This window comes from Apteryx rowi, unplaced genomic scaffold (genome assembly GCF_003343035.1).
Source record: "Apteryx rowi isolate R43461 unplaced genomic scaffold, aptRow1 scaffold_225, whole genome shotgun sequence".
NCBI classification, from domain to species: Eukaryota; Metazoa; Chordata; class Aves; order Apterygiformes; family Apterygidae; genus Apteryx; species Apteryx rowi.
The window spans coordinates 960,038-986,537 of NW_020448586.1; the positions used below are offsets into that span (position 1 = coordinate 960,038).

Here is a 26,500-nt window from a genome sequence, read left to right on the forward strand (position 1 = left end):
CGCAGGCAGCCGTTGGCCGCGTTGCCATGGCGACGGGGCAGCGGAGGGGCGGGGCTGCGCACGCGCAGCCGCCCGCCATCTTGGGGGCCCTTCGGTAGCGTCGCTGTGCCGCGCCGAGCTCGCCCTTGTCCTGGGGGTCCCGAAGGTGGTCGCAGCACCTAGATGTGCGTTAGCGCTGTCTGACGTAAGGCTGCTCGCACTTGGCTTAAGCACACGGTACTGCTTGTTCTGGGAGAAGAGGTTTTGGATTAGATGAGTGATGTCAGGAGCATCCTGAACTTGGGGATCCCGGCCCTTGCCTTGGGAGGCTCCCGGTGGCGGAGGGAGCCTCAGGAACTGGAGCCTCTTGTCCCCGTGGGAATCCCCTTCCTCTTAACAACTTCTGTTTATTGTGTGAACATATTTCGGTCTTGGTGATTCCCACCAGCATTACGTAAATCAGATTCCAGCATTGACTGCGTCATGTGGGGAAAAAAAAGAGCTGCTGTATGTGGATGACATCGACAGCGTTTGCAAAGGCACTTTGTGGGTTGTGAACTTCTCGGGGCATAAGATGAGTTTTGCTTTATATTGAGAGGAGTGTTGTCCATCCATGCCAACGCAAATAATAATGATATTGTAATTATATGAATAATCGGCTCAGTTCTGAACTACATACAGTCACAAACCTCTTAACTTTTCTTGCCAAATGGAACTGATTTACTCCCAGTTTTCATTCCCCAGGGAACTATGCAATTGTAGCACAGAAATTCAAAAAGCAAAAGTCTTCCTTTAGGATTAGTTATCTAACAAGCACACTGGTAGTCCCTACTATGTTTTCTCGACTCCTCTTGTATATCAGGAAAAACATGAGGAAGCAGTCCAGTTTATAAATGGTTTGAGAGATCAAAATCCAAGAGCATGGTTAGTCTAAACTATTTTTATGCAAACCCACTGATAATAAGCAGTCGTAAATCATTTTATCAATCTCTGAATAGTGGAGGGGGGGAACATGAGGAGAAATAGGAAAGCGAGATAAAGGCCAAATGAGAGCAGAAGTGTCAGACCTTTTCTTTCCCTTTTGATGTGGGCAGTGAGAATGTGCTTTTCTGAGAACACAATTACAGATATATTTATAAATGAAGGGCTAAACTGACCAGTGGATGGCCCTAATTACGTGTGTATATAGTGAGCAAGCAGGGCAGAAAGCTCTCAGCCTTGTGGAACTCAGATGGGAAGGAAAGGCTCCAGGAATGCAGATCTTATCATTCATTGCTGGGAGTGAAAACCCTCTGAGTGTTGAGAATTATTTTGACCCTGAATATACATGCTTTGTTCTTGCTTTGTACTGATGTTATCCTTTGTTTTCTTTCATGATGTGTAGCAAGCTCATCTTTCATTTGATTGAAGGGAAGCTGTTCAAATGGCCTCAGAAAGGCAAAGTGAGGATGCAGAGTGTCCACCAGAGCCTCTTACAGCTCCTGTTCAGAATAACAGAACATTTCAATGGGAAGCCATTCTCGCTGCAGTGAAAGATCAGCTCCCATCTCTGGACTCTGACACTTCCACGGTAAGCACTGGAACCCACCCTTCTTTCACAGTCTTTTAGAAAAATCTTTCAAAAGCAAGAGAAAGTCACCTCCTTAGCCAGGCATTTCTGAGTAGCTAGCATGGTATCCTTGAGGGGCTGCTTTTTTGTTCCGAGTACTGTTGTAGTGTCCATTAATCATCAGACTTTTGCATTAGCTGTAATTGCCAGGGTGTAATTGCCACCTCACCTCACTGCATTCTTTGGAATGTAAAAATGGGACTGATTTTCCCAGATGCTAGATATTCTCAAGGTGGGAAAATGGGGGTAGTGGGCATCTCACAAAATGAACCTACATGTCTTCTTTGTTTGCTCAGCGAAAGAAACATACAGCTGTGTTAAAATGAAATCTGATCTGGTTTTATCCTTGAGAGTATTATGCTATTCATTCAAATAGTGCACTAGTCAGGCAGTAGGCCTGTTAGTATGTTTTCCTATGTGTGATGCTTGCAGGGAAGTCATATTTCTGAAGACTTTGTGGTAATCTGGAAAAAGCAATTGGCAGATATTTGAGTCCTGGATTCCGTTTTCTTCCTTGCCTGGAATTCTTAGGAAGGCATATTATCTTCCTGTGCTTCAATTTTACCTGTAAAGAAGGATAACGCCACTTACCTTTTTAATATAAAGTATGAGGTTGATGGATATTGTGCAGTATTCTTCACTGTTACAGTTTTTTACAAGCTGTGACTCAGTGTCTGGGACTGACTGCTTATTGGCCACCTGATAACCTGAAGTTCTCTGTTCACAGGACAGCAACAATTTGGTGGCAATAATACAAGTGTATACCTCTCTAGTCTGAGATGCTAGCTCTCGTAGTGGCTTTCCTGAGGTAATCATATGTCTCAAGACTGGACTGAGTATTAGGGGCGTTTTGTCCAAATCAGAATATTCTGTTAGTTTTCAAACATGTATTTCCTTGAAGAAAATATTTTTGAACACTTAAGGGAAATATTTTATTCTAACTTAGTGCGTCCCTTCATCTTACAAAGGGAGTCCTGTGAGCAGTGACAGGGATGGAAATGCCTCCATGGGGTATTAAGTAGCTATTATTAATCAATCGTCAGAAGCAGTGTGATCTAATGGGTAAAGAGTTGATACGGATTCCACGACTTCGTGTCTCTTCCTGGCTCTATCACTAACCTGTTGGACAAATCATATTACCTCACTGTTTCTCAGTTCCCTTCTGCCTACATTCTGTTTTAGTTATTTAAAGCAAGCATTGCATTTTAACGTGTCTGTACAGTACAGATTAAGGCCCTAGACTCAGGAATGAGTTCTAGGCATTCTTGTTGCATAAGTATACAGTAATGTTATGACAGAAAGACAGCTTTGTGCTTTGGTGCTAAGTACCAATCTGTAACTGTAAATCACGTTGAACATTTTTTTACTTACATAAATGATCTCCAAATTGTCTTTGTTTCTGTTACATATTGAGCACATTTCCTGCTGGAGGAACTGAGTCAATCTATTTGGCACTTACATGCTACCCTTAATTTGCATTCAAAAGATCTGATTGTATTATCCCTCTCCTGCTTAATATAAAACAGTAGCTTGCTGAGACTGTGGTTTCAGTGCTGCACCTTTGTCTGAGTGGTTTCTGCTCATGTCAAGATATGCATCTGAGATCTGTAATCTTAATGGGCTGTGGTCCTGTATTTGGAAGTGGCAGTGGCAAGCAGTATTTTATGCCCTAAGGGTACTTTGGTCACCCTGATAGGCATCTTATTAAGAGAAAAGCAGCTCTGCTGCAGTTTCCTCTATGGTGAGGAAAATTAATCACACGAGACAATGAGAATTCTCCACAGTGCGAGTTAACTGAAAGTGTCACATTGCAAAACAAAGGGACAAACAGGAAACCTGGGTCCTGACTGTCTACTGAGGAGGTGCTTAATCTCAGTTTGGTGTCTATGCATAAAGATTCATCTCAAACATGTATCTTATGTTCAAGAAAGAGATTTTCAATTCTATTTAAACTCTGTCCAACCAAGGGTGGATACTGCTTTGCATTCTGAATAGTGAATGAGGCAGTGTGGTCTGTTAGATTGGCAGGTGCATGGGATCATTTGGGAGTTAGAAGACTTGCCCACTCTTGTCCTTATTTAGCTCAGGGGGATGTTAGTCATCAACCTCCATGGTAATTCAGTGTTTTATGTAGCTTTTCCTAATGCAGCTTGCTCAAATGTTAGACCACTGTAATGATAGCCTAGGTTGCTGAATGTTGCGATATCAAACTGTCTAGTGAAGATGTGACTGAAAAGAATATTCTTGTCTCTGAACTTTAGTGAAGTGGTGAAAAGATGAAATTTGTCACTACAAAACAGATGTTTAGTTGGGGGTTAGAGTCTCTCATTTAATTTCTCTTTTTTGTTGGCAGTCTGATTGTGAGAGCGATGGGGAGCTTTTCATCTTCCAAAGAGAACATCCAAACTTAATTCCTGACCTGTCAGAAGAACTGATGGATTTTTCCTGGGAAGACTCAAATATGCAGGTTGTTGGTTGGTCTGTGCAGACTGTACTGCTGTTAACCCCACTCTTTTGGTTGTCTGCAGTGTGGGTAGTTACTTTTATTAAACCTATTTGACTGAATTGTGTCATATAAGAGCATAGTCCCCAGTACTTCTTTGCACTTCTCTTTATATAGCTCCTCTTTGAAGCTTTCTCTGCTCTGGAGATTTAGTCCTTTTTTAGTTTGTCCCATCTTCTTGAAGTTTCTATTATTGTCCTTCTGCTCTTTTCTCAAGACCTGTGGCACTCCTTAGTTCCTAGTGCTATGGATCCTCTCTCTTCCTCTCTAAAATCCTAACCTTCACTTTACTCATTGTCCTGTCTCTCAAGATATCTTTTGGCCTCTTCTAAATCTAACAAAGCTTATTTTGAATAATGTACATATCAAAGATGAGGAAGGTACTGGTTGTTATGTAATAACAGGTGCCCAGTGAGAAACAGATAGCAAACTGCTAGTCAGAAAAAGCATCCAAGTATTTATGGGTTGGTGATAACACCAAATTGTTAAGGAAGAAGATGCTGCTCGTTGAGTGTATGGCCCTTTCTGTAATAAACTCATTGCCTGCAGCTCAGTTGCTGAACACTCGTACCCTCAGGTTGAGGGCTCTGTGAAGCCACTGTGCATCCATGCATTAACATTAATGCTGTACAATGGCTTCTAAACTTTTCAGGGTTTGAAATCGTTTCAACCACTACTTTATGCATCTAGAAAATGTAGATTTAGAACAGTGGAGGACTAGTGGAGGACAAAGAGAACTAGTATGAAGTTAGTCCCTTGTACAGCTGTTCTGAGATAAAATGATTACATTATATCTGCAGTGATGAAGACTAGTCATCACAGGAAGATGGAAGAGAATTATTTCATCATGGGAAGACTAGCTGCCTGTGCCACTTTCCCCATTCATTTATCTTGGTGTAAGACATGTCACATTAGGACTAGATACAAGGCAAATTAATTTCAAGGACATTTAGCATTTTCTGAAGTTATAGACTTTGCAAGGTAAACAGTCTTACTATTTTCCATGGCAAATGCTACCAGATGGTGTCTGAGTTGGAACTGCTGTCTGCCAATCACTTTGTTTTGGCTTGTTGTCCTCTTCTGTAGTTTAGTAAGGAGATGTGACCTTCTGCATGTGTATTTTCTCTACCTGTAGCAAATACGGGAAACAGCAAGACATCCATGGGAGATCTGGAATGAAGACCTGGAAAGTTTTGACTTGCAGAAAGAAACAGATGGTGTCCAAGTCATTGGAACAAAACATGTGCAAGTGATTACAGATGAGACTTCCAGTCTTGCCAGCCATACTGAAGAAATTCCAGGCCAAAAGGAAACTGTTCTTGAAGAAACTCTTGCGGATTCCACAGATGAACTTGAAGAGAAAGAACTGGGCAGGAGACAGGCTGGGGAAACAGAGGAATTTTGTCTTAATACAGCGTTGTCTATGGAAGAGCCAGGCAATGAAAAAGAGAGAAGAAAGCTGATAGAGACAAAAATACTCTCTAAAATATTTCTGGAGCCATCACCAAACCACCCAGAGCTAAAAGTGAAGCCACCCTTGGAGGGCATTAGCGGCATTCTAGAACAAATCACTAAGGAAGAAACTTCCTCAGCTGAACATCCTCAAGAACTAACCCATTTGTCGTTGCAGGTAAGCGGGCCAAACAAATGGTTTCAAGGGGTGATGTTCGTGTGGTAGGGTGGATAGTGTATTGTGTGCAGAATCCTACTAAAATAAAATCCTACTAAACTAAACTAAAACTAAACTAAACTAAACTAAATTCTACAGAATCCTACTAAAATAAAGAACCAAAATGCTGAATTCTGCACACATCACAGCATTCTTTTTTGCATTTATTGCTGTCATGAGCTGGTGTTTTGTTGGATCAGATGCTGTATAAACACAGAACCAAAAAAACTATCTTTGTTCCATAGAGTTGTCATTAAAAGTGCATAATGGTAGCAAAAGCCATTGATCAGCAGCAGGGTAATGTTCATATTCTATGTCTAACTTAGAAGATGTTAAAACTAATATATATAGTTTCTGGTTTGTTCTAACCATATTTAAGACTGATTTTTAAGATGTAAGATTCATTTAAGACTGATTTTTTTTCTTCCTCAAAGTATATTTTCAAGTCTCTTTCTCTGCTAGGAGCTGAATCCTGCAGATGTTCATTTATTTTTTTTAAGGACTGAGTACAGTACCTTACAATATTCTTATTTCTGTGAATAAGGTTTCAGAAGATAAAGACTTAGTAATACAGCAGGTTACATGACAGTTTGATTTTTTTTTAATTATAATGATTTGTATTAAAATATTAAGCACAATTTTAAAAATAAGCTAAGTACTGATTATATTATAAATAAAGCAAATGTGTATGTTGTGTTTCCTTTCAGGTTGTTTGGTAAAAGCTGCCTTTTATCAAACAGCACCCGTGCTGAACTATGATGTGTTTCTCATGGTAGTAAGCTCAGTTGTCTGTCACTCTTCACTCTTTCCAGGCCAATACATCTAAATGATATTGCTGGACCAAGGTTATTTTCATGTCAGTGTAAGAGACTTCAGCTTGTGGCTATCATCAGGCTTTTATCTTTCTTCAGCTGCAGACTGTAAAGTTAGAATAGACCTAATGATGGTTCAGCTACCCATGGAGTTTTATTGGTCTGGAAAGAGTGAGAATCATCTCTTAGGTGACAGTGACAGATGATGAAGTTTTTTACAAGGTGAAACTGTGTTTGGTTTCGAGGCTGGTGCTGCTTTTCTAAAAGGCTCGAGTGGTTGTGTGAAATGTATGGTTTTGTTGTAGTTGTGACATAATTATGTCATAACTGACAGCCAACTTCCTTTTCAAGAAATCATAAGTATTTTTAAGTAATCTCTGTTCTGATGATGATATTTCACAGATTAGATGCAGATATTTGTAATGAAAAATTACATTTCAAATAATACTCATCAGGGAAAGCAATCAGTGTTTTAAATGCATGTGAATCTTTGTGTCATGGCAGATAGACTGGTTCTCATACCTAAATTAGCAGCATGCAGTGTGAGCATACCCTCAGCCAGTGTATGCATGGCTAAGCACTCACACTAACAAAATTGTTGCGATCATCTCATCTTCTCATTTTGGATAAACAGTTGTGAGATCACAGCTAATGTTGACTCTGCTTAAGGGAGCAGGAATATGCCCTGGTCAGGAGCTGGAGGTGGAAGAAAAGGTTGTGGGCCTCATCTCGAAAAGAACTGAGAAGCCAAAAGGCCTCCCGATGTCAGTGAGAGTAAGAAGTGCTCAGCACTTCTCAGCTTCAGAATCTGTTTGGTACAAGTATCAGGCCATCTTTTCATCCATTATACCGTCTCCCTTAGTTTTTGTAGTCTATTTCAAAGGGGTGAAGAGGCCTCAGCAGAAACGGCTGAGGCAGCTGGATAGATGCAGTACCCAAAGAGATGGTGTAAATGCTTCCCTTTCTTTACAGCATTTCTTGGTGTAACTTTTTAGCATAGCAAAATGGCAGTATTAATGGGGCCCTCATCTTTCCTGGAGATAGTGAAAGGGTGAGGAAAGGTAGTTGGAGACATGGAGAGAGGGAAATAAGATGTGGGGATATCTGATACTGCTAGTGGGTTTGAGGGAAGAAGGGGAGCGCTTGCTGTTGTACAGAGATTCCAGCATGTGAATGGATGTGGAAGACTGAGCTATATAGAGTATAGGTTATGCCCTAGCTGATGGAGGGAAGAGTCACATGGGTATTAGAGAGATGGGGCTTGTGTTTCTCTTTTTAAGGCACTGCCAGTTCAGTCCATTTTAGAAGCATCTGTTTAGGCTTTGCACTTTCTCCAAGTGTGGCACGAGACGGTATTTGATATTTGAACATCAGTTAGGTCCTTCATTGTGTTTTGTTAGAACTTGTACTGCACTTGCCTCTGCCAGATGTGCAGAGTCATGACAGTAACGTGAGGTAGGCAATGTTCAAACAGTAAATATCCTTTTGTTAGTCACGCTCAACTGTGTAGGCTCATGCTGAAGCTGCTGTGTCTACAGTGGAGCACTGGTTCATTTACTGGCAAGGGATGGCAGCACAGTACTGGAGATAAGTAGGACAAACTTCCAGATGTTATCCAGGCACTTACGTGTGGCAGAGGAATCTGACAGAGTTACCACATAGACTGTGACTCAAAGGGATTTATATGTTGTAGCAGCCTTTTGGGGGTGAATTTTTCATCACTGTTTGATGGTCTTCTTTCAGGATATTGAGAAATGGGATCTAGACAAGATTCTTGAGGAGCTGGAGCAGCAGAAGGATAATCACGCTCACTCAGAGGAAATTGCTTTTTCTTCAGCAGATCATGGTAACACTGCAAAACTAATACTACCTTTGCTGAAAATGTGTAAAAATCAGCTTCATGTTTTTTTATTAAGTCATTCCCTGCAGCAGCATCTTGAATATTGAGATCATAGTTGTGCTTTGATTGCCTCTTTAAAACATCTCTTTTAACTAAATAGCTCTCCTTAAGAATTTATTATGCTTTTTTAGCTTGAAACCACTACTTTGTGGCCTATCATGGTCTGAGAATGAATTGGGAACAAGACAGATGAGGGTTTGAAGTGAGCTTAGTTAGAGCCAGATGACAATAATACCTTTATTGCTCCCCTTCTTCTGACAAACTGTAGAGAAAGTGACAATGTGAAAACGGGGAAGGGGGTACATGGGGTGATCCCATGGCAAAAAGATCATAACTGATCTTTTTTCTTTTGTTTTTCCATAGAGACCTTGAGGGCTAGTTCTGAAAATCAACTCATGAAAAAGCTAGAAGAGCTGTGTGCCAGGCAATCCGGGACATTATCTCCACACTGCAAGTGGCCATCAGCCAAGCTCTCTTCCTCTCAAGAACAGCAAGAGAATAAGAAGTAGGTCCTCGTCTCTAATTGTCACATACACTGGGTAATCATTAGTAGCAATAGGAATGCCTGAAAACTCATGGTGTCTTATAGGTCCTTTTCTCTATAGCCTTTACCTTTGCAGAAAGTTGATAACGTGGTTGGAATGTGCTACAGTGACATTAAAGGAGAAAAATAAGGGTCAGTCATTCATGTTGTATATTTGATGATAGTATCCTGCCACCTTACCATTCTCCATCAAACACCACAGCTTTGTCTAGATCTGGTAGGATGTATGTTTAGCACTGCATTCTCCATGTTCTGGCAATTCGCTGTACAGAGAGCTTACAGTCTAAAAGGACAAACACGAAGGGCTGGAGAACAACTTTGAGCAAATAAATGATCAGGGTGTTAAGTGGCCGTGTTTTTGTCATTCAAAGTGTGTTTAAGGTTTGCAATTTCTCTTATTGGTCCCTTGATTTAGCTAAAATATACCGAGTAATTTTCTATAGGTGCCAGTGTAGATGTCAGTGCATCTTGGGGAAGGCTCTGTGTGAAGCAAGTGGATTTCCAGATAGTTCAGAGGGAACAACACTGACAGCAGTATGGAGGAAACAATAGCGAAAAAAGCCAGTAAAGTGAAAGATGGAAGGTGACCTCATTGGCAGAGCAGAGAGAGCTAGGAAGATATTTGCACTGTGTATACTCTGAAGGATAAGATAAAATTGCCAAAGGAGGCAGAGAGGGAAAAGGGACCTATTTTACTCATTGACTTGTGACTCCTTCAAAACTTATATACCTTTTGGTACAGCAACTGCGTGCCTTCGTGTGTTCTACAGTGTGATTTGACAATGTGACGTGCTCATCAGTTTTTAAGAACTAAAAATAGATCGCAGGCGGCATGATGAGGGGTATTCCTAGAGGGAAGCTGAATCTTTTAGTTCAGCTTTGAAAGTTGGTGGTCAGTAGGCAGAAACCGAGTTTGAATCTGTGCCTTAGCCAAACACAAAGTTCCTTTCTCAATCTAATTTTGATCATAACCCATGCCCTGCTGGATTTCTTGTTTGGATAAGGAGGAGGACATGCTGAAACAGTGTTTTCTGTACTTAGGGATGTTACCTTCCTGTCACCTTCACCAAATTCTCTAAGGATGAACATGATGAAATTACAATGCCCACCAGAGCCTCTAACAGTGTACATTGATTTAAGAGATGCTAAACCACAGAAGTCTGTATCATTCTCTGATGAGAAACAAAGGTAAATTTTGGCTTTACCGTTAATGAGAAGTAAGTAACAAAAAGTGGGAAATTTAAACCTTCTCTTTGCGTCTCATACTTACAGTGAAATATAACTTTTAAAGTTTTCTCTACTTTTCCACCTCTCTGTGACCTTAGTAGGAAGGCATAGCCCCTAGCTGAACATGGAAGCATTCTCAAGAGAAAATAACCTGTCTCAGAACAAGCAGAGGTGCAGGCAGCATGGAAAGGGCGTGCAAGTCCTCCAGGGAAATACCATTTAGAAAGCTTTCCATCTCTGAAGAAGTGGGCAGTGCCCGCAAAGCAGTGCTTGTAGTTGCCTGTTGGAGTTGGGCTAGCATTCTGACAGCACTGTGTAAAAATGGAAGCCCTTGACTACATTTCTGGGTAAGCAACTGTTGGTGCTGGTTTCTCAGTCTCCTGTGTGATAGGAGGGCCCTATAGTCACTTCTGGGAGGCCAGGTTCTTCTCAAAGTCTGCTACAGATTCTGGCAAACATCCTTTCTCCTAGAGCTAATGGGGTCTGAGGTAGCTTCAGTCCAGTTTGAAGAGAGTTAACTAATACTCTGGTGTCTCATTTATTTCATAGTGGAAGTGACAGCTCCACCGAAGAAGAAGAAACTATGACAACTAAGGACCAAGCAAAAGGGATAATGTAAGATTCTTTACCAGGACCCCAATTCAAATGACATAAATGTCCACTTTTTCTTGAAATTAAAGTAATTCCCCAAACAGCAATTAGAGTGAAAGCTCACATACTGAAATACCTCCATTTGTGGTCTTCACAGTAAAACTGCCCAGCCTAATAATAAAAACAAAGGGTTTCCATCTGGCCTCAGGACATTGCTCTGTTCTTTCTGTGGCATGGTAAAGGTACCGAAGTTAGAAAATAGTTGTTGATGCTTGAGGCAGTACAGCACTGTGCTCCTTTACAGCTGCAGGGGAACAACTCAAAAGACACATTCAGAGTAGACATGGGTAGTTGGGAATTTGACTCTTTTCCACAGAGATGTTTGAATGACATGAGAAAACTGTTTTTTCAGTGACTCAGAACCAAACTTTGAAAATGTTAGAGGGAGTTGACTCAGACAAACCTTTTATTTTTAGAAATAATAAAACAGATCTAGAAATGGATGTTGATTTAATGAGGTTATTGAATACATTGAGTGGGTAGGAAGACTCACAGTTCTCCTTAATTGTGTAGATATATATAGTCATGGAATCCTAAACTGTAAATTCTTCAATATGCAGAGATGCCAGCTTTTTCCTGTTACTAAGCATAGGATTTGATTCATACCCATAGGTCGTTAGACATTTGTTTAACTCGAAGCAGGTATGTCAAGTTTTAAACATCTTACTGCATTTATGCTCTGGATTATCTTTAGGTATCTGATGCATGTAAGCTCACATTACAGCAGTACAGAGGACAAGCAGATCATTTTGTATTGTTGTGCCAACCAATTAGTCTTACTCTTTTTTAGTAGTTTGAAAGAATAAATGACTTGCCAAGGAACGGGGCTCAAACAATGTAATTTAGCAGTTCAGAACACCTAATCCAAAGCCAGCATAAAGCTGGAATGTGGAGATGTTTGGCAAACTCACTGGCACTGATGCAAATTCAGAAGTTGCATCAGTGTAAATCTGCAGTGATGAAAAGCAGAGCTTAGCTGATAGAATTTTCATTAGTTTTAATGTTGCTAAAATAAATACACAAATCAAATGCTTGGCAAACATTGTCCTATTCTGTTCCCAAATAAGGAAGCTTCATCATCTGAGCAGGGCAAAATTCTGATCTTATTTACTTGGGGTAAATGCTAATTTCATTCTTTTGATCTGGATGGAGTTATTCTTAAACTGGGCTATGTCTTCCATAGCATAATATATCTACACGTTAGGGCCTTGGAGGGAGAAACTTCTGAAAATCTCCAGGAGCTTGCTTATCCTGTAAAATAGGCTGTTGGCTTATCCCAAAGTGGTCAGTTAGTCAGGGCCACCTCTAGCAGTATATCATGTGTGGCCTCAGTCCAATACATGCCTCTCTCCTAAAATTCCCACTTTATTGCCTGACTGTTTAGTGGGGCAGAGCAGGTAGAAGAACATGATACAACTTGTTTAGTTGTCCCTCTAGTCTTCTTAGAGACAAACAAATATCAATAACCTTCAGGAACTTGTAGATGTATGAGTACTCTCCATTTGGATTTTCTTTATGTTCCAAGAAGCATAAGTCTAATTTGGATAGGTACCGCACTGTGATGCTGTACACTCACAAACACTGCCTAACCACAATGTCAACATTCAGCTCAATCAGTCTGTCACTCAATCCTTGTATTTTTCAGCTACCACTAAAATAAGGTGTATTATTTGCTTATAACCCCCAGATGAGTTACAGATTAGTGGGAGTCTTACTATAGCAAATAACTTGGGAGTTTCATCATCACTGAACAGGACTGCAAACCAGAATAACCATATCCTGCTCGTTATGCTATGGGTAGGACATTTCACAGCAGAGTACAATCACAAGATTATGATGCTGACAGTTACACAGTCTCATTAACATGGAGGACACACAGGTGGAACAGAGCCAAATACTCCAAAATTCTAAGATTATTGGAAGAACTTTTCCCTCTCTATGTATTTGAAATTCAGCTGCTTTGTCCAAAGGGGAAAAAAGTCTGCAGAGTATCTGGTTGCCATGTGAACATTACATTTGGCCAGGGTTCCTCCAGTAGGTGTTTTTTAATCCTACTGCCTGAAATCCAGAAGAGGTAAGTAAATTGCCAGTAAGATCCGTTTCACGTTCTGTAACTGTAGTGCTGTATTCTGTTGCCTGTGTGCCAGTGCTGCTGTTGTCAATAACCACTACCCATATAGATGCCCAGTGCCTGTTTTGAGCTGTCACTCAAATGAGAGGTTCCTCAGTGTGTGAATTTATTCCCTGTAATGTTCTATCTTGATTAAATCAGTTTTGTATTTTCTTTGCAGAGAGAATTGCTCAGGGAAAAGCCTGCTGCTGCGACAACTCCGTGCAGTCCGTAAAGAAGCCTCAGGGCATCTTTGTAAAACATCTACCACAACTGAAAGACTTGAAGGCATAAAGCAGGATCCAGAAAGTTTGGAAGAGATAGGTGCCTTGAAAGTCAGGCGAAAACGATATTTTAAAGTGAGACAAGAGACAAACAAGGTGATTTCCAGGGAACTGATGAGTTTGGAACCAGAGAATGGAAATCTCCCCTTGTCGAGCCATGGGGGCAGCAAAGCTGACACAGAAAGGGAAAACAAAACAGAGACTGAGGTGGTTCAACATTCAGGAAATGCTCCAGATTCTCCTCTAACTACAACAGAATTGCTAAGGTACCATGCCAGAAAAAAAGTCATCAGTGGTTTTGATTACAATTTATCTAATTGTTTAAGATTAAAGAACATAATTTGTTATCTTGTCTGTAACTTGGGGAACAAAGATTTGTCTGGCTTTGTTGCCTAGAAAGACAGTCAAACCTGGCAGCTATTGTTTAATGGTTTTAGAGGCAGCCTGACTTAGTAGACCAGAGAACCGACGTGGGATTAGGTATACTTTGCCATGGCACCACTGACATCACAATTTTAGCCATTTTCTTTAGTTTTGATTCTACATAAAAGGAGGATAATAGTATTGATCTCCTTTATGAAGAAAAATACTGAGATCTAATAAGTATAGCATCATAGAAAATAGGGCTGGAAGGGATTTAAGAGATCACTCTGTCCATCTCCCTCTACCAGGAGAGATTAAGCTATAATCTAATCCTTTCCTGGCAGATCTTTATATAACTTGGTCTTGAAATTTTCATCGTGAAGATTCCTTGACTCCCTAGGCAGTATATTCCACTACTTAATTATCCTTACAATTGTAAAGCTTTGCCTTAAGTCTGATTTAAATTTTTCCATCTCCAATTTAAGCTTATTACTTCTTGTCCTGTTCCTAGGGAACGTGAGAATGGTTTATTCCTTTTCTCAGCACAGAAAGCCTTTTACACATTGAAAGACATATCATGTCTTGTCTCCTAACTTTTTTTTCCAAAAAAAGCAATTCTGATTCTTTTGTCTTACTTCATGAAAATTGCAAGAACTTGAAGGTACAATCTCTTTGCTTTTGAGAAAGTATACCCGTGAGGAACTGACATAGCACAGGAATATCTTGGAAAGCTAAAAAAAGAGGAATAGCAATGGTATCAATCAAAGAAATCACAGAGAGCTTACTCCAGTATTTGGGCCTCTGCCTAGTTGGGCTTAGTTTAATGTAATGCATCCTGCAAAAGGTCTAATTTTAAGATGAAATCAGCTCACAGCTGCCTTGTGCACCTGCCCAGTGATATGGGAGAGCTCCGTTATACTGACTTTTCAAAGGTTATATTAGCTGCCTGCTATTTTCAGGGTGAAATTTAATGTATTGACTTTGACATATGAGCCCTTGAAAGAATTAGAATCTGCCTGCTCCAGAGACTATTGCTTTTTCAGTGTTAAATAGTTGCCTATACCCAGCCACGGAGACACTTCAGCTAAGATGTACTTGGTTTAAATGGCAGATGGTTGGCTACAGGTTATTTCTCCAAGGGACTCCTGACATTAAAGCTCATTCCTTCCGTTGGTTCAATAAAACTCCAATTTGTTTACCTGTTAGCCTGCCACATAGATGACAGACCATCACTTGGCAGGAGTCTGGGTTATTTGTTATTATTGCAGTGAGTAAGAGCTCACAGTGATTTTAGTGAGTTTCAGTTCTCTTTCTGGCCAATCTAACTGTTGTTGGGGCACCTGGAGCTTGGATAAAGAATTCTGAAGAAATCAAACTTAATTTTTGCCATGGAAAATCTTACTGCAAACATCAAAATATACAAAGATGGAAAGCTGTGGTTCAGGGAAAGCTTGTCACTATTACAGCAGATGAGAAAGGAAAGGGACTTAGAGATCCACTGAGAATTTTGGTGTGGAAAAGCAGAGTGAAACATCAAAAACAAACCTCTGCTGACTTCCACTGTCTTAATGGCACGTTCCAGTCCCCAGATGAGTGGTTGTCACCACTAGTCAGAGATCTGGGCTTGCTCCTTATCTTCTTTGTTGTTTCACAGAGACATAATTTTACCCAATCGTGTAAGTCCTTGTGTCCCCACAAATACCAGAAATGCTTTCTAAATCTATTTTAGCTTTTTTCTCCTAAGTAAAAATTAAAGCAAAGAAGAATCTGTGTATTTTTCAGGAGAGAAGAAAGTAAAAGAGAGCTATCCCAAAAGGAAGTACAGATGAAAGAGAAACACAGGAGAAAGAGCTTCCAGGAGCAGCTGGAGAGATTGCAGCCTCAGCTCTCAGTTACTGGAAAGCAGCCCATGGCAGAGAAAACACCTGTTTTGTTCCACATGGTTAGTAGTTCAGTGTAGGACTATCCCTTTCAGAATGTTTTCCTGGCCAAATGCAACTGTGATCCCAGAAGCAAAAAGTCATTTTCATTGTATTATTTTAAATCTATGTTTGTTATGGAGTAGTAATACCCAGTTAGATGAGCAATCCTGACAGCTCTTCCCTCATGCTAATGATACCTTAACCTTTCACCTTTCTTATATGGGGAGTGCTCCCAAAACTGCCTACTCTCCTTCCATGCTTGATGTGTGAGAGCATAGGGGAAGTCCTGGCTTGCTGAAGTCAGTGGGCTCAGTGTTATCTACTTCACTGGAGCCAGATTTTCACACATAATTTTCATAACTTTTTAGAAAGATATTTTAACTGTCATACTTTTAAAGCAAAGTCTATATTTTGAGTTCTGTCTGGTTTTCTGTCCCTAGTAGCTTTATATTTCTTGGGTTTTTTTGTGTATGTGTGAATAAGCAGTTGATGAGGATTGTGGCTTTAGTAGTAGTTTCTGGTTTTGGCTGATGCTGTTATTAAGGGAGTATGAAGTTATTCTGATTTTTGAAAGCCCAAAACACATCTCAGAAGACTGGGCTGTTTCTCACTCTGATAAGATTTATCATCTAGTCCTATTTCAGTCTGGCACTGATTTCATGGAACACAAGGCCAGCTAAGAAGGTAAGAGGAGGTAAGAGAAACTCCAAAATTTGCCCATGGATCCACTGTAATGATTGATTTGGGTTAATAGCAATAACAAATCTTTTCTATCACTGCAAAAGTTGAAAGACCTTACAGGCTTCTGACTGGGGGACAGGTTCGTGTCCTTTGTAAACGATCAACTACTGTGTTTCTGCACATTAAAAAACTCATTGATCAGTGAACTAATCACTGATGAGAGGTACAGGACTAAAATTGTCAGCTGAAATTCTCTCTACTGACTTGCTCTAGTAAGGACAATGCACTGCACACGGCTCTGTTCCCTTAGCTCCTTTGATCCCTGTTCTGAAGGTTGTGAAGGCTGTAAATACAGTCTTCAGACCTGCTTGGTTCTCAGCCTGCTGAAAGGTGCCACTGGCAATTCCAGTTAGCCCTCATTAAGATGCAGGCACTTGCTCATTAGAAGTGTACTCGAGTCTTGCTAACTCATTTCTCACATTGCACCAAATGATTGCTGGATTGTGCTGAATTTTGGTCATTTACCATATTTGCTGGACTGAATCACAGAATCACAGAAAGGTTGAGGTTGGAAGGGACCTTTAGAGATCATCTAGTCCAACCCCCCTGCTTAAACAGGGTCACCTACACCAGGACCAAATCCAGATGACTGTTGAATATCTCCACAGATGGAGACTCCGCAACCTCTCTGGGCAACCTATTCAGTCGTTCTCACAGTAAAAAAGTTTCTTCGTAGATTTAGACTGAACTTCCTGTGTTTCAGGTTGTGCCTGTTGCCTCTCACCCTATCGCTGGGCACCACTGAGAAGAGTCTGGCCCCATCCTCTTGACACCCTTCCTTCAGATATTTGTACACATTGATAAGATCCCCCTCAGCCTTCTCTTCTCCAGGCTGAACAGTCCCAGCTCTCTCAGCCTTTCCTTATATGAGAGTTGCTCCAGTCCCTTAATCATCTTAGTAGCCCTTTGCTGGACTTGTTGCAGTAGCACCATCTTTCTCTTGTGGGAAGCCCGAAACTGGGCACAGTACTCGGATGCGGCCTCAGCAGGGCTGAGTAGAGGGAGAGGATCACCTCCCTTGACCTGCTGGCAGTGCTCTGCCTAATGCAACGCAGGATTCCATTGGCCTTTTTGGCCACAGGGGCATGCTGCTGGCTCACGTCCAACTTGTTGTCCACCAGGACCCCCAGGTCTTTCTCTGCAGAGCTGCTTTCCAGCAGGTCAGCCCCCAGTCTGTCCTGGTGCATGCAGTTATTCCTCCCTAGGTGCAGGACTCTGCACTTCCCTTTGTTGAACTTCACGAGGTTCCTCTCTGCCCATCTCTCCAGCCTGTCGAGGTCCCTCTGCATGGCAGCACAGCCCTCTGGGGTATCAGCTACTCCTTTTTGTATCCGTTTTGTAGCATCGGCAAAGTTGCTGAGGGTGCACTCTATCGCATCATCCAGGCCATTGATGAATGAGCTGAACAGGATTGGAGCCAGTATTGACCCCTGGGGGACACTGCTAGCTACAGGCCTCCAACTAGACTTTGTGCCCCTGATCACAACCCTCTGAGCTCTACCATTCAGCCAGTTTTCAGTCCACCTCACTGCCTGCTCACCTAGCCCATACTTCATCAGCTTGCCTATGAGGCTGTTATGGGAGACGGTGTCAAAAGCCTTCCTGAAACGAAGGTAGACAACATCCACTGCTCTCCCCTTGTCTACCATGCCAGGCATCCCATTGTAGAAGGCTATCAGTCAGACTGGTTAAGCATGATTTCCCCTTTGTGAATTCATGCTGACTACTCCTGATCATCTTCTTATCCTTCATGTGCTCAGAAAGGGTATCCAGGATTAGCTGCTCCTTGATTGAAGTCATTGGAGGATTGAAGTCAATAAAATGAAGATAGAGGTTTGGTAATGTGGTTTCAAGTACAGCTCGGAGTGTATCTACCCTGTAGTCCTGCCATCATGGCATCGCAGTGCAAATATACCCTGAGAGCTTTAAACGTACTGCTGCCAGCCCAGTCCATTGGGTTGAGCTAACCATCCCAGGGTTTACTCAACTTCTGATGCTTGTAGAAGCAGCTAATCTGCTAACTGGTGCATAAACTAAGTGACAGCCTGCTTGGGGGAAATCTGCCTGAGCTCTTGAGACACTGTCGGTAAAGCCAAAATCAGCACGACCCAGAGTAAACACATTCTGTGGGCAACATTGCTCTTAATTCTTGTTCAGAAATATTCATTATTAAAACTAAGAAGAGAATAAAAAAAAGTATCAGAATCATCCATCAAGTATAACAGTTGTTTATAAGATTATTTGAAATTCATCCTGACAGCAGCATTATTTGTCTTTGAATTAGAACAGGTTTTTCTTTTTTCTTTCTTTTTTCCTTTGCTACACATAGGGAAGCAGAAAAACTTGAATGTTTTGACATTTAAAACTAAAAAAGCTGTAATTTGGCAGCTGTGTCTCTCAGTGGAAATATGTAATATCTATATATAAACATGTATATTCAAAGAACAAACCAGAGTGTATGAAAGAGTAGCACACTTTCAAATTTGTTTTTGAAGTCCTTTGTTTTGGCAATGATAGATGTTCAGATCTGGAACACTTGTCATAGTTTCCAGAATTGCCCTGACCAGTTTTAATATACATAAATAATTGAACTGAATAATAATTATAAAGAAAAAGTTTAGAAACTCTGCAATTAGGGTAACTGAGGTACTTGGAAAGAAATGTAAAAAATTTAAAAAGCTACATTATGATTACGTTAGAGTTCTTGTTTAAACTTTGAAAGCAGTGAAATTCAAATTTAATGTTGCTGTCTTTTTAGCTTAGCCTAATTCAATCAAACTCTGTACTCAGTTTCACTGTCAGTGGGAAGCACTAATATAAATGAGAGCCAGGTTTGGGGAGAACACTTTCAAAACTATGCAGGTAATTTAGAAGACTGAGAACTAACTTTCAGAGGTATTTAAGCATCTAAGGAAGGAGCTGATATCCAGAGGTATTTTCAAGATACGCAAGTACCAAATTCTCATGGAAGTCAGTGGGAATTAAGCACCCGATCATTCCAAGAATTCTGCCTGTCAGTCTGCATCTTAGGTACCTGAATACTTTTGTAATCTGCCCCAACTCATATTTGCAAAGATGCATGGAAGAGCCTAATTTCCACTTCCACCCCCCAAAACTTTCAGCTCTTCTGAAAACAGGCCCCTTAGCCACATTTTAGCCTTTGGATTGAATTCAGAACTGAAGACCAGCTGAGTGGTGATGTAATCCATATTGTAAGGTCAGGTCGTATTAATAGCTTAGAGTAACACACATAGGTTTGGTTTCAGTTTTGGAGAAGAATAAGTGTTATTAAGAAGGGAGATGGAGAAGGAATATTGGGCAGCATGTAAAACAACTAAATGGAAGATGTAAAATGAAATGGGGTTGACCCATCATTTCATTCATCTTGCATGTTATTATAGAGTAAATTAGTACTAATTTCTATGTCCATATTACATTGAGATTAGATAGGGTCCAGTTCATCGTTGTTATTTTTGCCAGGCTCGTGTCTGACTCTTATGTCAGGGGGAAGCAGAAGCAGGTCCTACTCTAGGGGAAGACAAGCCAGGAGCTGAGGGTAGCAGCAAGGCAGGCAGGGACCTCACCGGCAAGGAGCACAGTCTGACAGTACCCGAACAAGAAGAGCAGAGCAGGTCCAGTGAGGGTAGGCAGTTCCTCCAATAGTCCAGACCCCCAGGAAAGTCCATAGTGATGAGTAGGTCCGAGGTCAAGCCAGAAACCCAAGTCAGAAGGCAGGGTCAGGACTGGGTCCAATAATGATAAGCAGGGTCAGCTGGTGATCACCCAGCAAGTCTGCAGTGATGAAGCCATGAAGTCAAATCACTGAGCTGGGGACAGGGTCGAGACCAGTGAGATACCTAGCCAGGCACAGCTATAGCTGCAGCATAGCTCAGTCAAGAGCAAGCAGCTCAGCTTAAATGCAGCTCCCAGGCGAAGAGGGAAGGGCTCCTGTGAAGGCTTCTCGCAGCTCTTTCTCACACAGCTCTTTTCATAGCAGTCTAATCTGAGGTTACACAGCTGCACTGTACCAGACCTGGCTGTGAGCACTGGCAGCTAAACCCCTGCAGGGGTGGTACTCATGGCCTTCATATTTTACATCCAGCTATGGATTTAATTTAATTCAACAGACAGCAAAAGGCAGAGTTAGCTTTTATTATTAAATTATTTTATTGTTGGGACAAAACAGTGGTTTTCCAACATGGCTTCAGCTTGATTCTCTGTTTACCTTTATTGCTTTATCATGATATGGCAGAGCAAGATCATGTAGTTTGAAAGCCACCTCATTACCAGTACCTTGTAAACACTGTTTTATCTACCTTACCTAGTCAAAAACTATTAGGAAATGAATGTATTGACTCATATATACCGTGGCATCTAATTCTTGGCTTCATAATCACTTTGGTTAACCTCATATTAGTATTTATATTACCGTGATCATCATGTTATTACAGCTTAGCTTTACATCTAGTTTACTAAAAAAACGTTTTAGCATGGCAACCCTAGTCATTCTAGCTTAACAAATATATCATGCTGATGTTTTCTTTTCCAGCTTGCAAACATAATCCCTGTAACCTTTCTGGCAAAATCGGTAGTTTTTCTATATTAGTATGCCCTTGATTCAGCTCACTGATGTGAGGTAAAATTCTCAGACCAAAGGATTTTCTGCTTGGGTTCCTGCAAAGTTAAAATTAACAATATACCAGGGTCAAAACCTTCCTTGCCCCTTTACTGCTTTAATCTCCTCTTGGTCTGATATCACTTCCATTGGAGACCATAGGAAAATTCTTGACAAAATTCCCAGGTCTTGCCTGCAATCAAGAATAGTGCTGAAGCATTATACATTCCGTTACTGTGACAGTTACCCTGAGCTAGCATGGAAAGACTGTAAGTAGAGATTGATTTTCAATACTTGCAGAAATATTTTTCAGTTCCTTCTATTACTAGTGCCATATGGCCTTTTATATAGTAGATGCCTTGAGATCTGCACAGTTTCGGTGATATGTTTTTGATTATTTGCCTGTCTTACTGAAGCAGGTATCTGTGATTTCCGTTATTATAGCCTGACTGCCTTGATATTTTTAATGCAGGATTGCTTGCAACATCTTTGGAAATTGCCTTTATCTTACATTTTACTGGAGCACACAAAGGGTTGCTTAAGGTCCCCGAATCCCAGCCTAACAGTTTATGAGATGGACCATACTTCTGTGGTACCTCACCAACTCCTTTGTAGAGTTGCTAATGTCAAATTTTTTTCCTATATGGAAGACACTCAAAGGAGAGGAACTGTAAGATTTCAGCAGGTGGTTAACTTAATGGGTAAAGCCACTTACCTTTATACATTTGTTTCAGAGCAGGCTCATGTTGACCAAAGAGAGAAATGAAAGTGAAATTCACATCTCAGAAGAAACACTGTACAAGGCCTGATCCACCAGTTAGGAGAGGAATAGATTTTTTACTAATTCTGCACAGAAAGCCAAATGTATCTCCAACAAAGGGGTGCTATGTACATCTTAAGAGAAGTAGAGGAAAATAGTTATTTGCCTATTTCAGTTGTGATTTCCTATTTCAGATCTTGTGACAAAAGTAACTGAAGAATTTTTCTACATCTGTGTTACTCCAAAGCTGATTTTGTAAGTTTATATCATCCTGTGGCCAAATGTTGTTTTCATTTACACTGAACCGAAGTAACTGCTATGTTTGCACCTGAGTGAATGTAAATGAACCCAGCATTTGGCACTTGCTACTATTTTACTATAGGTTGAAAGACGTTAATTGTCAAATTTGCAAAATGTGTTTTCTAGGCTAAATCTGTTTCTGGCACCAGAGCTGAATTTGGCTTGTGCTTCCTCTAAGTCGTCCTCACTTTCCTTGGTCTGATTCTATGGGGTTGTGGCCAGCAAGTAATGTGCCAAACTGCCAGCAGATGGCCCCTGAATTCTTCCCTTTTTGTACAGTGAAGTATTTAATGAGTTTCTGAAACAAGATTAAAATCTATTCTACTTAATGAACCTGCTGCCTCAACTCAGGAAAGGATTAAAAATAAACTAAGGCAATTAGAGATGGTGTAGTTAAATATAGTGTGCAAAAACAGAAGGCCAAGATTCCTTTGTGTGCCACCAGTCCAGCGCACAGAATCCAGAACAGCATAGAAATGCCCAAGAAAATGTTTTCCTAGCACAGGGGACTGTTAGCTGGCACAGAGCTGGTATTTCTGGCCTCTTCATCGTCTTCCCACTTGGTACTAACATAGAAGAAAGAGGGGTTTGCTGGCACAGTATTTTAGGCTTTGATTGAGCTTAGCTGTTTTACGGTCTCCTCCTTGGTTGCAGTCAGCAAGGCAGAGGAGCTAAGGCTGCTACAGCCTCTGCCATGGCCCAGGGTAGCACAGATCCATCCTAAAGATTTGTCCATAGCAGACAAAGCAGAGAATCCAGGCCTCAGAAATGTTCATTATAAATAACTTGCTTTATATAGGTTTTTATAGGTTTGCCTGCTTGCTCCTCATGTTCTCAGAGTAATGGGAGTTATGGAAGTGTGTGCTTTGGATACTCCTGGGGCACAGATTAAAGCAAGTCAGGAACTTTACGTTCTGATGACTCTTCTCAGTAATTCTGCACACACAACCAGAGTGCTTGGTTAGAAAATGACATACAGGAATCCTGCCTTAATATGGCTCTTCAGCAGGTTCCTCAGACACATCGCTGCATTAGTGCTCACCTCATTCAGTGTGCTGTTCCTTGTCATTTCATTACATCCTTAACCGAACAGCGCAAAGAGCTAGAGCACTACTTATTTGAAATCAGTGACAGTATGGCAGATATTTATATTATGGCAACGTCTAGGAACCCCCATTAAGGACTGAGGTCTTGTCGTGCTAAGAATTGTACAAGCACAGAAGAAAAGAAAAACTCAGAACCAGATAACTCACATTCTGTACTGAACACAATGAAACTACCAAAGAAGCCATACAAAACCTTTCATTTCAACTTCTTTTTTGCCTCTTGCCTCTGTCCATACTAAAACATGACCCTGCCATTGTGGACTTACAGTAGGAGAAAATAAGTTGGAAAGAGAATTAAATCCCAGGAAGACAAAGTGGCTTGCCCCAGATTGTAAAATGTTTGCACAAGTGGAGTAAAATGCAGGTCTCTGCTCATGGTTTTGCAGGAGCTCCCATCTTTGTCCGTTGCACTTTCCAGCTGCAGAATGAATTGAACACAGCCAGGTCTTTCCAGAGTGACTGTTTTCAGTCCCGTTTCACTGATTGGAATTTGAAATGGCCCCAGGAAAATGTAAAATATTTAATCCTTTATATTCCTTGGCATGTCTTGGAGGTGATTAAAATGAATTTAGGCCTATCATTGAATATATTTGTGCCTGATCTTGACAGATGGGAACATTTGTTGCTGTTGCATAAGGGAAAGGTTAATATAAGTAAAATGAATATAGTTTCCAGAATTATGCGCATGAACTTGCTGCCAGTAGAGGTCCTAAATACTCCTCCATTTACAGTACCAGAATGGTTCAGATAAGCTTGAAGTAAGACAATATAAAGTGTAAACAGTAAGACAATAAAATAAAATGTCCGTTGGCTAAACTCTATTTCTCATTTTGGAGGGGGCAGGAGAGAAAACCATCTCTGTACCCTGTGTCTCTAAAGGTAGTTGCTCTTTGACAAGCCCCATGTTTGCTGGCAGAAGTAATAGCTGCCGTAAGTTTGCAATGCATACGAATGAGTGTCAGTCATGTTTACTCATACAGAGAAATACTTTCTGCCTTACATCTCTTCTTTGGGATCAGGATAGAATTCACAACTCCTGGCCTTACCTCACAGCTGTGATCAGCGATGCTATTTGTAAATGAAAGGAGGCTGATTCTGGCACTCCGTTTTTACAAGGAGCAAAACGTGTCTTGCAAGGAGCATGTGTCTGACACAGCTATAACACTACTGTTAAAGCAGCTGTGTAGTCTAAACTGTATTCCTCGTTTTTCTCATGCCTTCTTGTTTAGCATTATGACTTAGGTTGGACTACAGTTCCACGTAAATCTTCACACATTGGGGATGAGCTCAGTCACAACTTGTAAACACATTACACAAATAATAATTACGGAAATGTTATTGTTACTGGCAGGACTATTGAATGGAATTTGGGGCTTTATCGGAGTTTACAAAATAGAAGAATCCTGCAGTTATTTTTATTTTAAAAGCATAAAGCACTGTCCGGCTATGTGCCAAGCACCTGGAGTTCCCACAAGCATCTGTGGAGATTGCAGGCACCTAGTATTTCTCAGAATCATAGAAAAGCCCTCTTTCATGCCCTGGAGAATTCACAGGTGTCAGAGTTTATCTACACAGTATTTTGCAGCTGGACACAAGATTACAGAGCCCATACTCTGACTAGCTGGACCCAATCCATTTCTAAACTGGAAGCTGATAGTTTGCATAGCAGGCCACTTGAGCTATGGTAAAACTTCGTGATAAAGCAGCTGAGGTGCTTTCAGCCATCAAGCTAGTACCTTTAGGATGCTGCACTTCGCCTTACAAATATTCCAAACTAGAACCTGTTACCACACTCACAGTGCAGCGTGGTTAAGCTCACTCTGAGTTTGGGTATGATACAGCCTCTGTGTGTGAGTGTTTCCTTTGGGGACTGGAGTATTGCTAAAATCAGGGGCTTGGCCACTGGAAATGGCCACAGTGAGTTACACACTGCAACAACGGGACCTGTGTAAGGACTTGAAAGAGAGAGCATAGTTGGTCAGTCTCCCCACTTTTATTTCCTGTGGGATTTCCGTAGAGCATCAGGAGAAAAGACATTCAAAGATAAATAGATTTAAAACTAGAAAAAATAAGGCTTAGGTAATTTACTGAGTTGGTGAATCTCTTGCAGTAACAAACTATAGCCATTTCAGGAGTAAAGCCAGCTAAGACCAGGTGTCAGATGGTAGCCTAGTGCTTAGATGACTCAGGACCAATTCCTTGCTCTGTCACAGCACTTCAGAGTGATCATGTACAATTTCTTTCCCTGCTTGGGCCTGGAAACTGGGATACAGATTTTATTTGTGAGGCAATTTGAAATTGGTTGAAGAATTGTGCTATGGAAGATATAGTTACTACTGTTTGCATTATAGAGGACATGATATTGTTTCAGGAATGTAAAGAAAGGGAACAGAGAGGAATTTTGAATGTTTCTTGATAATCTCAACGGTTACTCTTCAGAGTGTTTTACAGGCTTCTGATAATTAATCCAGCTAGACAGGGACTAAGATAAGGAAGTATTATCCTCACTTTACAGCTTCATGGAGATTGAGTTTCACAGAAGATAATCCATTTCAGATCCAGGACTAAGGCACAAGTTCCTAATTCCCAGTCCTGTGCTCACATGGAACGTGCAAGTAATTTAACTTCTTTTACTTACTTCAGCTGCTTCTCATTAACCAAGAGTATAAGCTCGTTAGAGCAGGAACTTTGTGTTACATGTGCTTATAACACCAACACAATGCGGTTCTGAACTGCTCTAAGCCTCTCTAAGTGTTACTGTAGTGTAAACACCAATCATGGAAAAGGCACTTCTCATTTTTAATGATTATGTCTCAGAAAGCAAACAAAATCAAATAGGATTTAGTGTCACTTTGATTTAAATATTAGTGCGATTTTCAGAGCAGTTCTTTGTTTACCTGGGAAGTTGAGCCTTTGTCAGAAAATTCTCCCCCCCTGCCCCCCCCAGCAAATAAAGACAAAATTGTATGTAGAGCAGCTATTTGTTACCAATTATTTGCAGCAGTTATTTGAATGTTTTTCAGCAGCACTCAGACTTGGTGCCAAATGGCCTCAACTGACACAGTTTTTCTTGTCAGAATTTGGGTGAAAATACCATTTTCAAACATTTTGGGTTAGTTAACATGCATTACAACTGTGTGTCTTTTCTACATTCCAAACAAGTAATTCAAGAGCAATTCTGTCAAGGAAGTCCCCGTAGCTTTAACTGTGCTTGCCCATCACTGCTTCCTGATAGATATTTTTGTTCCATTCATAGTGTTCTGGTCTAGTGATCTCACAGACTAACTAGAGATATATTGTCTGAAAAAGGACATTAGCTGGTTGTATAGGACTATCTAATAGCAATAATGGTTCTAGACCCAGGATACGGCAGGAGGTCACGGTGAGACACACTTATATACACGT

General features: G+C 40.9%; 1 protein-coding gene across 20 annotated transcripts in view; it reads left to right on the forward strand.

Moving 5' to 3' along the window:
* The first annotated feature begins 73 nt into the window (after window positions 1–73).
* The window catches only part of CUNH16orf71 (chromosome unknown C16orf71 homolog), a 98,727-nt gene continuing 72,300 nt past the window's right edge, over window positions 74–26,500 (forward strand). For 7 of the 20 annotated variants that reach the window (XR_003253417.1, XR_003253418.1, XM_026065327.1 and 4 more), the window contains exons 1-10: window positions 94–164; window positions 1,390–1,549; window positions 3,942–4,055; window positions 5,227–5,721; window positions 8,316–8,418; window positions 8,836–8,977; window positions 10,058–10,204; window positions 10,793–10,858; window positions 13,186–13,554; window positions 15,434–15,593. Coding sequence is in view for 18 of the 20 variants with exons in the window: in XM_026065327.1 (XP_025921112.1) it covers window positions 163–164; window positions 1,390–1,549; window positions 3,942–4,055; window positions 5,227–5,721; window positions 8,316–8,418; window positions 8,836–8,977; window positions 10,058–10,204; window positions 10,793–10,858; window positions 13,186–13,554; window positions 15,434–15,593 (1,758 nt within the window). In the remaining 2 variants the exon portion in view is untranslated. Of the gene's footprint in view, window positions 217–281; window positions 487–1,363; window positions 1,550–3,941; window positions 4,056–5,226; window positions 5,722–8,315; window positions 8,419–8,835; window positions 8,978–10,057; window positions 10,205–10,350; window positions 10,591–10,792; window positions 10,859–13,185; window positions 13,555–15,433; window positions 15,594–26,500 lie in introns of those variants that run through there. The other 13 variants (XM_026065333.1, XM_026065335.1, XM_026065334.1 and 10 more) reach the window with 10 other exon arrangements.